Source organism: Ursus maritimus, unplaced genomic scaffold (assembly GCF_017311325.1).
Source record: "Ursus maritimus isolate PB19 unplaced genomic scaffold, ASM1731132v1 scaffold_16, whole genome shotgun sequence".
NCBI classification, from domain to species: Eukaryota; Metazoa; Chordata; class Mammalia; order Carnivora; family Ursidae; genus Ursus; species Ursus maritimus.
The window spans coordinates 31497981-31514855 of NW_024424008.1; the positions used below are offsets into that span (position 1 = coordinate 31497981).

At 40.3% G+C, this 16875-nt stretch overlaps 1 protein-coding gene across 2 annotated transcripts in view; it reads right to left on the reverse strand.

Annotated features, from left to right (window-relative positions):
* The window catches only part of FAT3 (FAT atypical cadherin 3), a 497297-nt gene that overhangs the window by 326425 nt on the left and 153997 nt on the right, over nt 1–16875 (reverse strand). For both annotated transcript variants that reach the window (XM_008688345.2, XM_040631005.1), the window contains exon 2: nt 9550–9864. In XM_008688345.2, the coding sequence (XP_008686567.2) occupies nt 9550–9864 (315 nt within the window). The remainder of the gene's footprint in view (nt 1–9549; nt 9865–16875) is intronic.

Genomic DNA, 16875 nt, shown 5'->3' on the forward strand with positions numbered 1-16875 from the left:
TAAGCATCATCACAAGATGATCTTCCAGAAGTCCTGAAATGCTTAGAGTGATGTAATGTCACACCAGTCTTATCAAAACCCCTATCTCTTTCAGAACTACCCAAATAAACTTAACTAGGTCACAAGTACTGCAAAGCAAACCAAAAACAAACTATCTAACTAAAGCCAAGCTTGACTAGCATAAAAACTGCTGGAAAGCTTAACATTTGGTCTAGTAAGCAGAGTACTGCAGTAGGAATCCCTGACCCTTGGGTCTGTGTACTAGCCTCGCCCCCTTAGGAGAGCTCAATGTTCCCATCCGTACCTAGAGACTGTATGTTATAGTAGTTTCCTAGGGCTGTTGTAGCAAAGTGCCACGAACTGGATGGCTTTAAACAGTAGAAATTTATTCACCTACAGCTCTGGAAGCTGGAAGTCCAAGATCAGGGTGTAGGCAGGGTTATGCTCCCTCTGAAGGCTCTAGGCAGGGATCCTTCCTTGTCTTTCCCTAGTTTCCGGTAGTTGCCGGAAGTCCTTGACATCACTTGGTTTGTGGCATCATTACTCCTACATCGCCATCTTCACATGGCTGTCTTCTGCATTAGTGTCTCTGTGTCCAGATTTTCCTCTCCTAATAAGGACACTAGGTACTGAATGAGGGTCCACCTTAATCCAGTATGACGAATTTTAACTTGATTATATCTACAAAGACCCTATTTCCAAATAAGATCCCATTCATGAGCACAGGGAAATTAGGACTTCAACACCTTTGGTGGGGGGGGGGGGCACAATTCAACCCGCAGTACACCAGTTTTGACAGTGTCTATACAATCATCTGAAAAATTTCCCAGATCCAAAGTTCTAGGCTCATTAAAGTGTTTACTGAATTTGCTCCCATTTTTTCAAATCAGATAGCCTTTGTCTTTAGCATTAGGGTTCATTAATCAGACAAACCCTAGCTCTGCGCCAACCAGCTGGGTGACCCTGACAAATTGCCTGGGAGCCCAGAGCTCCAGTTTCTTTCCAGGATTGCAGTGCAAGCTAAAGGAGAAAACACCAGCATGGCTGGGGCACAGAGCAGCCCTATGCTCTGGGTGAAGGTTCCTCTTCCCACCTTCCTGCCATACCTGGGAGAGAAAGGCACAGGCCCAGGCAGTATCCAGGGGTCTCCCTAATAATCGCAGGGAAGAATGTAGAGAAGCAAGCAGTGGTTTCAATTAAAATTCACTGTTTCTCTCAGAACAGAAGAAAGTAATAAACCAATGCAGTAAATTAATGCTGTGGAATTAATGCCCAGATAGAAGAAATAAAAGAGAAATTTATGACCTTAATCAATCTCTTTTTAAATATATATATACAACTGCATCATCTGCTTTATTTACACCCTCCCAAATAATTCTCAGTAATTTTCAGCAGCAGCTATGCCAGCAGCTGAGCCCAGGGGCAGGCTAGATATCTAGGAGCACCACCCCTCCTCCCCACCCCTCCTCGGTGGGTTAGCAGGACAGGGGAGCAGCACGGAAGGCTGAGCACCAGCCACATGGAATGACCAGCATCCTGTCCCTTGGGAGGCAGCTCTGAGCCACCTACACAGCTGGTGGGTCCCCAGCCAGGCGGTGGCATCATTCCCTTCCTTCCAGGGGTGCCTGCTCAGTCCTTTCTCCCTTTTGCCAAAATTCCCCATTCCTGACTGTCATTATAAAATCTTTTTTCCAAGTAATAGTTGTATTAATGCAAAGATCTGAATCTCATAAATGGGTAGAAACACATACTGTTGCCTAACTAGCAGTCCTGTCCATTGCAACTTGACTTAATTTGGGGGTGGGGTTCAAGGATTTCCTTCCTGTTACTGATGGGGTCACCAGTTCCCACTTGGCTAAGTCTTTCCAATCCTATATAGCATCTAAAGATGGTGAGCTGGGCACTGGTCTAAGTCCCCACAAATCTACCAGTCGGTTGGGGCTTGTGAATGAACACTGTATACTTACTAGGGATGCCAACGACCTCAGAGAGCCTTCATCTAAGTACATGACTACAGAATCCTCAGTGGAGGTCAAAAGGATTTTTTTTTTCTTTTTCAACCACCTTTATTCCAGGGAAGGAACAAACCCTGTATTTATCCATCAGAAGGCTGACATTAAGCAGAAACAGGATTTGGAGCTATGTAAGCATTTCAAGGGAATAAACCTGGGAACCCTCAAAAATAATCTATTCATGCCATCTTCCGAAGAATGCTGTTCAACACTGACTCTAATGACAATTCCGTTACAGCCAAATCCTCTCCAAATACTAGGAGAAGGGAAGAGGATAACTTTACCTACATTCATTCTGTTTGAAGTTTTGTTATTATTTTGTTCTTCTTTTCCTGATGGATTGGATTTCAAGTATTCACAGAGCCTTTAAAATACAAAGAACCTAGAGTCACAGGGAAGTGCTAAGCAGCTCTAGATTTCTTCCCATTTTTGTTTTAGTTCATTTTATTATTGATACACATATGTATGCATATATATCTATATATGTAGATATAGGTAGACATGCACACATTTTTCTTTCTTTCTTTTTTTTTTTTTTTTGGTTAACAATACCATCACACCTTCATAGCCAGTCATTCGTTTTGTACAGGATGCTTTGGTAAGGCCCATATGGAAAAGAGTCCTACAAAATATTCCATATTCATTCACTGGTTTTCAACGAAGGTAATTTTACCCCCAGGAGACATTCAACAATACCAGGAGGTATTTTGACTGTCACGACTCTTCTCCTACTCAGTAATGCATAGGGCAGCCCCCACCATGAGACTGTCCAGTCCAAAATGTTAATAGTACTGAGGTTGAGAAACTCTGAAATTAGCATTTATAATCATAACCAGCAATGCAGACAATTTCGAGCCACAGGAAGGAGAGCCACAGGCCACAACAGGAAGGAGCATAATCTCCCTTGCCATGGCCAAGCCCTCTGCCCCCTCAGAAGCCCACCCCCATGCCTCCAGCCCAGAGTCGTGAGTTGATCAAACGGGGAAACCCACAGCCTCCCCGGGACATAATGACAGTGCAGAAAAGTCCCCTTTGTCCTTGTTCATTTGGAGCGCATTCACGGGGATGCAAAGGTCACTGCGGAATTTAAAAAACCCCCCAGTGATAAATGTGCATGAGCCCGATTTGTTCTACTGGACTTGTTGGATTAAACGAACACAATTTAATGTTCTATAGGACAAGGCCTCCTTTCATGGCTGAAAGAAGGAGCGAGGGTGATTTACAGTTTCATACATACTCATTCGCTACATTATCTGCTTTGTGCCTGTACTTATGAATATCGGCTCATCATCTAGCGGCCATTTCTACCCATTCAGGAGAATTTAGCTTTCCATTAGGAAGGAATAAGGAATAAGAGACGGTAACAAGAGGTTTCCACAGCGTTCATGCTGAAGAAAAAGCACCAATATTTGTACCCTTGTCCCTCACCTTGTGTGTTTTTTCTTTTTAAGCTCTGGTTTTATACAAACAAGGCTTCCTTCTGGTTTCCAGGAAAAGGTAGTTTCCTAAGCAGATTACCACCAAACAGGGCTGTGCATCAACGTAAGGATTAGGTTACTGAAGATACGAAATTATTCGTGAGTACCGCTATCTTACGAACTAACCCTTTTTTATGATGACAGACTAATATCAATGTTCGCTTATTCATTAAAGTAGGCCTGACCTTCACTTAGTAACAGCTTCCCCTTCTTTCCACATATTTGGATATAATACAAGTGCATCCAAACATTACATAACCCAGATTTTTATTAACCACAGTCTTAGGAATCAGTGATGTTTTCCTCATGGATGATTAAAGTGACTGGATTTTCATTTGTCTCCACTTCATAAAACACAAAGTATAAGCAAGGTTATGAGAGCTGATTTTGGGGGTGGGTAAAGAGAGCACTTTGAATTCATAGTCACACCTCAAAACTCCCGCACTGTGAGGGAAGAGTGCATGGATAAATTATAAGGTGGGCTACCTTGTCCTCAGCTGCTTGTCTCAGCACCATGTTACCTCCCTCTTTCGTTTCCTGGGGGTACTAAAGTCTAGAGCCTTGCTAACGAGGCTCTCTGGGGAAGCAACATCAGCCTCCCCTGGGAACTTGCTAGAAATGTAAGTTATCAGGCTCCACCTCAGCAATCTGCCGCCTAATAAGACCACCAGGTGATTATTATCATGCTGAAGTGTGGTCTCAACTTTTCCCTCTGTTACCCTTCCTGCTGACCAAACGCTACGTCTTCTACCATTCACCAAAAGGCATGTTAATAGTATCTGGAGTTGATTAAAAAACAGAGGACATCCAGTATGCTAATAAGCTATCCCTCCCATTATAATAGGGAAAAAAATGTCTAAATCCAAAGATACCAATGGATGAGGGTAGAATTTGAGATGTCCCTGCAACAGACACACATTTGAAGAGGATCTCTGCCTCTCCACCCACCGGGTGGGCAGGGCAGCTGGTCTACCCACACATAAAGCATCTATTGGTCAGGTTTATCCCAAGATGTTCACAGAAAGTAAAAGAGAGTTCAGCTTCGTCACCACTCAAACACAGGTGGAGATGCCAGTGACCAAAGCGTGGGGGGTCAAAGGGAGACATCACAATTGCAGGAAGGAATTCAGAAAGCCTATGCCTTAAATAATCGACCAGCAGAAGCTGTAGAAGAAGCAAGGATCACTTTCACAGACACGGGCTCTCAATGCAGCGTATGCCAATCCTGGTTGTATGTTTAACAGAGGCAAAGGGAAATTATGTATGTTTTGTCCCCTCTGAAAATATTATTTTAAGTTGGCCTCTCAAAAGCATTGCAGGAAGGAATTCAGAAAGCCTATGCCTTAAATAATCGACCAGCAGAAGCTGTAGAAGAAGCAAGGATCACTTTCACAGACACGGGCTCTCAATGCAGCGTATGCCAATCCTGGTTGTATGTTTAACAGAGGCAAAGGGAAATTATGTATGTTTTGTCCCCTCTGAAAATATTATTTTAAGTTGGCCTCTCAAAAGCAAGAGATACAATCCAAGACTTTTAAAAATCCAAAATCACCAAAAAAAAAAAAAACCCACAAAAAAAACCAAACCAAACCAAACCAAACCAAAAACACAAAAGAGATACAATCCAAGACTTTTAAAAATCCAAAATCACCAAAAAAAAACCCACAAAAAAAACCAAACCAAACCAAACCAAACCAAAAACACACAAAAAACCCATGAAAGAGAAGAGATACACATATTTGTTACTTCTAATATCTTCCAACACTCCAGACATTTATGAGTCTTTTAAAATTCCTTTCCTAATGGTATAATGCCTCTCAAACTAGCTTAAGTAGCAGCAGATGGGCTTTCAAGGTCAGCTGAACTTGTTTATATTCCCTGGGTAGTTTTCTGGCTCACTCTCTCTGCAGATGGACCCATTCTTCAGGGCCCACTTCAGATTTGGGAAGTCCTTGCCCCAGCCCCCCTCTGACATATTACCCTGTTCACAGCTTATATTCCACGGAGTTTGACCACTTATTTCTTATAAGCTGCCTTACACTCTTTGCTAAAAGTACCTTGTATGTCCTATTTTTCCCATGAGAATAAATGCCCTGAAAGCAGAAACTATCTCATGCTTCTGTTCTGCCTGCCGTCCTACAACACCTGGGGTCTGAAACAGCAGTGGTAGACAATAGTGCATAATATACATTATAAACCTGAATGGAAGGTTCCAGGGCTATACACCATGTGGTGAGGAAAAACACTGCTGCCTTTCAAGTACACCTTCCTCCAAAGACAGTGCTCTGAAGACTATGCGTGCAACTTACAGAAACCTTATTCTAGAGGGGACTCCAGGATGATGGGTAATAGCAGCAACAACAGCTAACATCTACTGAGTGCTCTATTAAATGCTGGCATGCTTGCGCTCTGCTAAGTGGTTCCCATGCTATAGATACAACTAAAATAAACATTCTAAAACCCTAGAGGAACTTCTCACACCTGTTCCCCAATTGAGCCTGGATGACTAATCCATGGCCAGCTTGGATTTTGTTACAAGGGCTGGAAGCAAGCATTTTGAGTACCTGTTCACCCAAAGAGGCAAGTGAATACCAGCCCACTGGGTGACTCCGGCTCAGAATGCATGGGTAGGGCTCCGGTTACTCACGAGCGGAGGCAGACATCCACAAAGATGCTGCACTGAATGGAATTCAACTGCTCAGACTGGAGTTAATCAAGGGTTCTCTGTACAGGTCAGAAAGGACCTCAGAGGTACAGTTTTTGTTTTTACTCTTAAGCCACAGAAATTATTGGAGAAGGTCCCCAGACTATTGATTTTATGTGGTTTTAGGTCTGGTAGGAAAAAAAATGGCATTTTGGGTAGAGAACACTGTTCAACAGAGAAATTTCTCTCCCTTCTTGGGTCTGGGACATCTGTTATCTGCTGCAAGCTGTGGACCATAAGCATTGACATTATTTGAGCATACATTAATCATTTAAATCTTGCTTATTATGGAGCACATTGCCAAAACAAAACTCCATAAATTTCAGCTCTACCACAAAGGAAGGAATGAAAGGTCAGTTTACTAGAGTCTACATCCAGTTGAAAAAAAATCTAAAGCTAAGATCTTTAATAAATATACTGGTTGGGTGCATCTCCCACTTCCTTACTAAAAAATGTTACATTAACATAACCATTTCGGACAAATGGCTTTAGAAAGACAGGAAGAAATGCTAAAGCATTAAGTGTCCCTGTGGAGAGTTTGTAGAGCTGGCTAAAGATTGCTCCATAGGCAGCATTATATGAGAGCAACAATCTTCACAAGAATTACCCCAGGCTTGCAGTTCTGTGAATCTCCATAGAAAGAAGTAGAGTGATAACATGATTCTTTCAGAGCTTTGGAATTTATCAACAACTTTCAAACACATCACAACTTTCAGTCTTCATGGGTAACCCCCCAATGAAGTACGTAATGTCATTTTCATTTTACAGATAAGAACGCGAGGTCCAAGAAGAGTGAATGATGTGTCTGCAATTGGAGGTAAGGCAGTCAGGATGGGGTATCACCTCTTGTTGCGGTTTCAATGTTCTAGGCACTGTGCTAAGCATTTCACAGAGGACTCCTATGTTCCTTGCAACAATCCTGGCTCAGTAAAAACTAAAAATTTCAGAGAGGTTCCACAATTTTTCCAAGTTCGCAAAAACTGGTGAGGTCAGGATGTCTGATTGGGTTTATGTTTCCCACTGGTGTGGTCAGTGGTGTTTCCCAGCGAGGAAGTAAAGCACAGCGACTTAAAAACCAGGACTTCTAATCCCAAATGTTACCTCCTCCATGAAGCACTCCCTGACCATCACTCTCACCAAGGCCATGTTGAGTGAAATTCACCCACCATAATCAATTATCGTACTCTTTCACTGTGTAATAAACATGAGTTATTTTGTTAATTTCATGTACCTTTGGGTCCCAGGAAGGTTTAGACCATATCTTAAGTTTATAACTATTACTAGATTTTGTTTGGAAACTAGTAGGCACAATAATAAATGATAAGTGAGTGAGTCAATAAAATCCAGTGTTTTCTTATCATGTGCTTGAGAATTACAAAGTAATGCTCTATATTTTTTTTAAACAATTAGAAAAATAAGTCTAAAATCCCATTCCTGGCACAAATGGCTTTTTAAAATCTATGGCAAGAACAGGGAAATTATAAATATAATTAAAGCTCTTATTATGCATTATAGGCTAAATTGCGACAATACAAGAGTTTCTGAAAATTCATGGAAACTTCTAAAATCTGCCTAAAAGACAACTTTAGTGACATGAGCTTTAGTAACATGTTCTTCTCTGCATATAATATACAGCCTACGTTCTTCACATCCAACCCAAATCCTTCCCTGTGACTTCATTCTAAAATATTTGCAGTCATCAGAGGAGAGAGAGAAGAGTTGAAAATGCCCTTCTGTAATGTCTTTTAACTTCTCAAAAAGAAGGTGATGGGCTCACTCTGAATGACTCAAGTGGCGATGGAATTACAAAGAAGGCTGAAGGTGACTAGGGGTGTTTCATATTCCCCAGGGACTGTGAAATGTGAAGACATCTGTGTCCTCAACGTCTTTACTATGACATTTGGGGGGGAGGGGTCTGTGTCCTCTCTTTCTCTCTCTCGCTCTCTCTTTCTCTCCCCCCTCTCTTTTTCTCTCTCCTTTGTAAAGTACCTGAATTCATTTCTCTGTCACCATATTCCAGAGCCCTTAGTTCCAGTGAGAAAGTGAATCAGGAGGGGTTTCTAGCACAGGTGAGCGGTCCCTCAGGGTCCTCAAGCAATTTCCCCTATGTAACACGGCTCTGAAAGGTTGAGCTAGCCTCCAGATCTCTGATTCTTCTCTTTCAAGTTCCAGCAGGTTTCAGTCAGACACTGATAAAAGACGACCACTCTTTGTCTAATAACAAAATGCAAGTGAAATCCTGATTCAACACTGTTAGCACATGAGACCCTGCCTAGCAAGATGACTGACCCACTTATAATTAGAGAAAATCAATTATTTCCAAAAAACATGGCATTCTCTCTCAAGTATGTTCATAGGAATCTGACATTTATAAAATACATGCGGTCAGCTGTATGTTTCCTCTTTAACAAACACGGAAGGAAAAATAACTATCAACTCCATCAGTAGTTTGTTACGAAAACTGAGTATGTCCACACCAGCAAATATCAACTAACCTAACTTGTCGATTCACTTGCTCAGGGTGAAACAGCAATAGCATCTTTTTTGCATTTTTCTAACTTTCAGTTAATTCAAACTCTAACTATCACAACTCTCACTGATGGTTTGACTCTCTTGTTCAGATCTAAACAAGGCAAGTCACAAGAAAGCAAGGAACCTCTGAGATCTTCCAGTGTATGTACCTGTCTCGGAATGCAATCTACCAAACTCCACACCTGCCCCTTTTGAGCCTTACCCAACAAATTGTCAGTACAATCTCTAGAAAGTTTTTTAAGCAAAAGACCTGAAAATTTAAAGGTGGTACATTTTATGTAAAAATCAAGACACTGGAAGTTCTTCTAAATGTTGACACTATACTCAAGGATACTATAGGAATCACAAAAAATCTGGGCCTTAAATTTAAGGCTTAAAGGAGATCATTTACAATAAGCTAGATGGTCAAGCAAAGGAGAAGCTCCTAGAAATACAGGTGTCACAAAGCCATCTTACCCACAGAACCCAGCATCGGCCAGGTTACTCCCTTCTCAAGAAAGACAAAGAATGGCTTGGGAACCACTTTTATTATTATTATGAGAAAAGCAAATCTAAAGCTTTCTGGGAAAGCTTCTAATTTCTATTAGATCACTTCACCTTGGTTCAGCTGAAGTTAAAACATTCCAATCAGAATATACCACGTAGAATGCTCACCTTTTCAGAAACTACCCCAGGGGAAAAAAAAAAAAAAAAAGAATGTTGTCCTCCACACCATAAAATAAGTCAGGGAAAAAATAAAATAATATAAATAAGCAGGTGTCAGGCTGATGGATTTAAAAGCTGGACAACCAACGAAAAAAGAGTCATGTGAGCATTCCCTTACCTGTTTTGGTATTGATGGCAAAAAAATTCTGGGGATTCCCACTTGTAATCCTGTATGTCAGTTTCTCATTGGAACTGGAGTCGGGATCCTCAGCCTGGATCTGAATGACAGATACATCCTTTGGAGAGTTTTCCATGACAACAGGATAATAAATAGGTTCCGAGGTCAGGGGGGCATTGTCATTCACATCTTCAATTTCAATGTAGACCTCAATAGTGGAATAAAGTGGAACAACGCCCCGGTCTGTGGCATACACGGTCAGCCAGTAAGACCCAGTTGTCTCTCGGTCAAGAATGTCTGCAGTAGAGATGACTCCTAAAAGAAAAGCAGAGAGAACATGACTGCTACAGCAAAACTGGAAGACATTAAGTAATTGTCCTCAATTCAGGGGGGTTGTGCTAAGTAATCTTGGCATATAAAAAAAATCCTTAATACAAATTCAATTAAGATGTTTTTCTTTACGTAAGAAAATTATTTTCTGAAAACCATATTAAATAGCTCTCTTACCATTTAAGAAGTCTAATGACATTCACAAATACTTTATTTGAATTTTGGGGAAAAGACATACCTCAACACATGTACACATACACATGCACATGGACACACACACATACACAGAAGACAACAGGGAGCAATGGGAAGAGAGTAGGACAGAGGTCAAAACACTTCCCAAGACGCATGGGAAATCAGGGCAATGTCAGGTCAGTATCTCCATGTGACCTGATATTGAGTTCATTTCATATGCAAAAGAAAGCTCTCCTAGGGTAAATTATTTTATTTGTTCATTCACAAAAATGAAAAAGACCTTTCAAATGTTCTTTTGCCAGTTAGGCTGGAAAACATTTTGCATGCAGAGATGTAAGCTTCCTTCACAGTGTTTCCCTGAAAATCCAATGTCATAGTTATTCCAAAAGAATGATAGAAGAAGCCATACCAACATGGTTTCTGAATGATCTTTACCCCATCAAGAACCCTACAGAGGGCTCTAAATAAATGCTGAGCCACTCTGAGAGCTACTCATGGACAATCATTTTAAATTAGGAGCAGAAAAATGCCTGATCTCCTCCCTTCGCTTTTCCCATTTCACGGCCGAAACAAGTGCCAACCAGGAAATCTGATGTCCGCCAGAAAAGCCAGAGAGAAAACACACAGCTCTAGAATATCTTCACAGCGCTCACCCAAAACACCCCAGGCTACAGAAACTTGCTGCAGGAGCTCCTACGCATTTTCACTGCGGTGGGAAAACTTGGGCTTAGCTTATAAAATCTCTTACAGGAGTCAGGATACTTGTGGAACGCATGCAATTTGTTTAAATCCTTATACCCCAAAAAACACCCATGGAAAAATTAAAAAAATAGCTCTCCATTTCTGGACTGAATTCTCTATCCTCTGCATTCCCATCAGACTTTAGACTGTATTAGGCACATAGTTTGGCCTACAGACCCTGGATAAGCAAAATGCCAAGTACAGCAACTGGAAGGGAGGAGGGCATTATCTATCCAGAAACAGGCTAGAATACTCAAAGTTGCCTCAAATTCAGAATGGCGAATATTCTAAGGGAAGGAACCAGCTCTAAAGTGAAGTTCCAGCTCTAAAGTTATCCAGCAAAGAACCCTGCACAGTGTTATGCAATGGGACAAAAGATAATCTTTTTTTCTTTTTTAAAGATTTTAATTTTAAATAATCTCTACACCCAACATGCGGCTCAAACTATACAACCCCGAGATCAGGAGCCACATGCTTTACCGACTGAGCCAGCCGGGCTCCCCAACAGAAGACAGTCTTAAATATTCTCAATGGAAATATGTAAAATATGATGGGTTTCTTGTAGATCCACAGGTGTTATCTAGAAGTCAAAGCAGAGATGCCAATACAGCGTTAGAAGAATAGATAGCAGGGGCGCCTGGGTGGCACAGCGGTTAAGTGTCTGCCTTCGGCTCAGGGCGTGATCCCGGCGTTCTGGGATTGAGCCCCGCATCAGGCTCCTCCGCTATGAGCCTGCTTCTTCTTCTCCCACACCCCCTGCTTGTGTTCCCTCTCTCGCTGCCTGTCTCTGTCAAATAAATAAATAAAATCTTAAAAAAAAAAAAAAAAGAAGAAGAATAGATAGCAGATAGTAGGGTAGGAAGAAAAACAGGAAGAGCAAAACAAAGTGATTAAAAACTTACTGCTTATGTGTCCATTGACCAAATGAGTAATAGACACCCTTAAAACTGGGCTGAGACACGGTAGAATGTCAACATGACATTAAAGTCTAGAGAGGCTGGAGGGCCAGAGACCTAGTCAGGTGAGAGCACATCCACAGGACTCAGGAAAATCACAGACATCATACCCAGTTTTCTGGAATACTCAGCAGTAAAAGCCATGAGCCACCATACAGACATGGGTGGCACTGCCACCCAGGGGAATTAGAGCTCTTCACATCAGAGGATGGTCAAGTGACATGAAACCAAGCAGTTTCTGGAATGAAGACAAAGAGTAGACTGGCAGGATCTGGGATGCAGGGTATGGGTTGCGAATAATGCTCTAGAGATGCTGGGAAGCACATCTTGCATGAGACCTGTCAATTCAATTCATAAGCATCTACTGGTCCTTGTGCTGGATGCTGCAGGAATAGTAAAGAGCTGAGAGAAGATCTCTGTCTTCAAGGGACTCAGAGTCTTGCTGAGAAGCCAGATCTCTAATGAAATCAGCTCTGAGGGAAAAACTAAACGTCCAATAGCCAGGAGGACTCAGTCACATCTGGTTTGGGCTGATACAGTAGGAAGGGCAAAGAACCCAGTAGAAGAGGGTGGGAGGCAAGTGAAATAGCACTGACCGAACATTTATAATGTGCAACAGAACTCTCTATAATATGAGCTTTATAATTCTCTTCTACGGATGAGCCATTAAGTCTCAATGTGAGTAGGTAACTTGCCCAAGGTCACATGGCTAATTGTAAAGGAACTTAATTCTGTCTGCCTAAATGCCCCAATTTCAAATCCAGACGCCATTACTTGGACAAGGTGTTTAAATGAAGCTAGCCTAGTTTTATCTCAGTGTTGTGGTGATCATGTCATTAAATATATGTCAAGAGCTTAGCAAAATACTTGCAACACAGTAGATGTTGAGTGTATGTTCTATCACTGTGAATCAAAGCAACACCAAAAGCCTTGTAAAGAGTCGCCACATTCCTAAGCAAGGGACAATTCTGAGAGGAAAGAAGTCTGGGATGGACTACTGTGTTATTTTTTCCTCCTCTCTGGTCGTGTGGCATTCCTGCACCGTCTTTGTGACTTGCTCATGACATACCCTTATGTGACAATAACTGGCCTATTCAGGAAACAGCAAAATAAGTCCACTAAAAAGAGAACATAACATAATAAGCAACCAAATCAAAGAAGCTGGGTCATCTTTGTTTAAACCTTGCCTGACCGCCTACCACACAAGCACTCATTGCACTCACATGCCCCCATGAGCATGTGTGCATGTGCGTACACACACACACACACACACAGACACACACAGACACACACAGATTTGCAGAATTGCTTTGTGATCCCTGGAAGTCACTTAATTCCCTTTTCTTGCACCTGTCAAACTGGAAGACGGTATATTACAGGCTTTGGACATTAAATGATTTTGAGAAGTCCTTGGATGAAAGGCATCCACTAATGCCAATTAAAATATATGAGTGGAATTTTACTCTATTTTTAAATAAAGGATCAGACATGTCCCTGAAAATTAGAATTCTTTCTCATTAAAATAAAATGTCTGTGGCTATATTTACTCACTAACTAGAAGTACGAATGAGTATCTTGGAACATAGTGTTCAGATATCAGTCTCATGGTCCAAAACTGTGAGGACAAAACTAAAGCATGTGTTAGCAATCACTCTAAGGTTCATCCAAGGCTCCATATTAATCAAACTAATATAACCAATGCCCAGTGACAACATTTCCTTCCTTCCTACTATGCTCTCATAGCTAATTATGACCTATATGGTCATAACTAAAAATGTAAACCCACATGACCTTTTCTATTAAGCAAAAACTCACTTTGGAGGTTGCCCAAAGATCACCAAAACCATGTCGTGACCCCTTAGTGCTGTGATAATCATCACACATTACTTTTTAAAAATTGAGCTCTAACTGACCAACAGTGAACTACACATATGAAAAGTAAACAATTCAGTAGGTCTTGATACCCATGAAACCATTGCCACAATCAAGATAACGAACATAATCATCATCCCCCAAAGTATTGTCCTTCCCGTTTTTAATCCCAATTAAAATGTTCCCAATTCTCCCTACATCCAGGCAACTGGATTAGCTTTCTTTCACAACAGATCGATGTGCATTTACTAGAATTTTATGGAAATGGAATCATGCAGTATGTACTCTTTTGAATGGCTTCTTTCACTCAGAATAATTATTTTGGGATCCATCCGTGTTGAGATACACAAACACACACACATATACACACCCTCCCCCTCAATGTATCATTCCTCTTTATTTTTGAGTAGTATTCCATTGAGTATATTTGTTTCAACCATTGACTTGATGGGCATTTCGGCTGCTTTCTGTTTTCAGATATTACAAATAAAACTTCTAAGAACAGTTATATGCAAGTTTTATGCATAAGTACTGTTATTAGTCTTGAATAATCACCAATGAGTAGAATGGCTATATTACATGGCAGGTATATGAGTGCACCATTTTACATTCCTACTAGCAGTCAATATGGAACATTGCAGTTGCTATACATCCTCCCTTGTGGCATAGTTGGCATGGTCAGTTGCCTTAATTTTAGACATTCTAATGCAATGTAGCGGTAGCTTGTAGTTCTAATTTGCATCCACCTGATGATGCTGAGCATCTTTAAAAGTGCTGGTTTTCAATCTGCATGTCTTGTTCGGTTACATGTTCAGATTGTTAATCCATTTTCAGACTGAGGTTTGTTTTCTGATTACTGAGATTAAAGAGTTCTTTACATATAGCTAAAAATCCTTTATCAGACATGTGATTTGTAAATATTTTCTTCCAGGCTGCAGCTTGTCTTTTCATTCTCTTAATTATAGCTTTTGAAGAACAGAAATTTTTAATTTTAATAATATCCAATTTTAAAATTTTTCTTTTATACATCATGCTTTTGGTGCATGTAAGAAGTCAGTGCCTAATCCAAGGTCACAAAGATTTTCTCCTACATTTTCTTCTATAATTTAATAGTCTTACGTTTTGTATTTACATCTATGATCAGTTTTGTATAAATGCTTGTATATGGTGAAAGGTACGGATCGAAGATTTTTTTTTTTTTGTATGTAGATTTTCATGGTTCCAACGCCATTTGCTGAAAAGATGATCTTTCCTCCACTGAACTGCCTTTGCATCTTTGTCCAAAATCAATTGATCATGTACGTATGAGTCTATGTCCGGACTCTCCATTCTGTTCCATCAATCTACTTTGCTATGTTTGCATCAATATCACATTGCCTTAATTAATGTAGCTTCAAAAGAAGTCTTGAAATGAGGAAGTGTAACTCTTGCAATTTTGCTTTTCTATTTATTTCAAAGTTGTCTAGGCTATTCCAGATCCTTTGTGTTTCCAAATGAACTGAAGAATCAGCTTTAGAGTCCATATAAAATTTAGAAATACCTATTAGCATTTTAACTGGGATTGTGTTAACTCTATAGATCATTTTGGAAAGAACTGACATCTTAACAACTTTGAGTCCATTGATCCATGAAAATGGCGTAGCTCTCCATTTATATATGTCTTCTTTTATTTTTCTAAACAATGCTTTATAGTTCCAGTATAGAGAACTTGTACGTGTCTTGCCAAATTTATCCCTGGGCATTTCATATTTTTTATTGCTATTGTAATGATATTATTATTTTAATTTCAATTTCAATTGTTTGTTGTTTGTATATAAAATATGATTGATTTTTTATGTTGATCTTACATCCTGCAGCCTTGTTAAACTCACTTATTAGTTGTAACCGGAGTTTTTACAAATTCCACAGAGTTTTCTATATAGATGATCAGATTATCTCCAAATAGGAACAGTTTCACAACCGCTGTCATCACAAGCAACACCTCCATACCCATCACTATTTAACCATGGTGTGCCTGGTACTAAGACAAGTACAATAAATGCATTCTTTACTAGCATTTCTAAATGCTTTCATTCATTCCGCAACTGTTTACTAGTGCCAAGCACTCATGAAGTCGTTACTATTTTTATCCCCTTATTACAGATAAGGAAGCATATTTAGGTTAAGTTACTTGCCAGTGGTCACTCAGCCAGTAAATAGAAAATCTAGTCCTCCAACTTTGGTCTGTCAAACTCGAGACCAGTTGTTAACCAAAACATTATATTGTCTTCTTAATTCATATAGAGATCAAATCCACATGGTATTTCACGCCCAAACATTTTTCCCCTCAGAGTTATTAATTGAGCAAACAATATTAAGTTAATATTATACTTTTCTATTTGACTTCTCCGTATTGATTGTAAAAAAAATCATAAATGCTTCTTGGTCTATCCTTTTAGAATATTAAAAAAAAACAGTATTGATTCTCACAAAGAGAGTCTGTTTTGATGTATAAAAAATATGCATATTGTTAGTCCATTAGCTAACACAGTTCTGAAGTACTGATCTCCAGAAAGGAGCCTCCTTCCATCTGCCCATTACAGAAAACAGGCTCTATACTAAGTAGAGTCTCTATCTGGTTGCTTACCTGCTGTATAGTCTCTCTGCCCACCCCAGTGCCTGGCATATAGTAGGCACACAATAAATATCTGTCCGTGAAGGCACTTAGTCCCTGACACCAAATCAACAGTAAGTTAGTTTACCTACTGAGGACTTAAGTCAGTCTCACTTGATCAGACCTAAAAGGGACTTCAAAGACCACTAGGTATTACTGACCACTAGTGAAAACAGCCTTCCCACAACATATCTGACCCAACACCGAACCCCTGCTTGGAATCTGGTAACAGGGCTTTCATTGTTTACTAGGGAGTTTCAGGTAATAGGAAGTTCTTCACACGGAGGCAAAAGTCCCATCTAGTTTTGAATGCTCTTTCTACCTGCACCCCTGCTCACATCCCAGAATAAACCAGAACAAGACTGCAAACCACCATTCACCTGTGATAGGTCTTCAGATAGTAGAAGATGACCCTCTCTTTCCAGGGTTTTTCCTCTCCAGTCTAAGAATTCTTTCCTCATGTATCATGTAGGCTTCTGGTCCTTTCTTCCTCCCCATCTCTGCCTCTAAATCAAGAGGACATGGAGTTCTGTCCATTCACAAATGTATATCGAGTGGGGGTAGAAATGGGTGATTAAT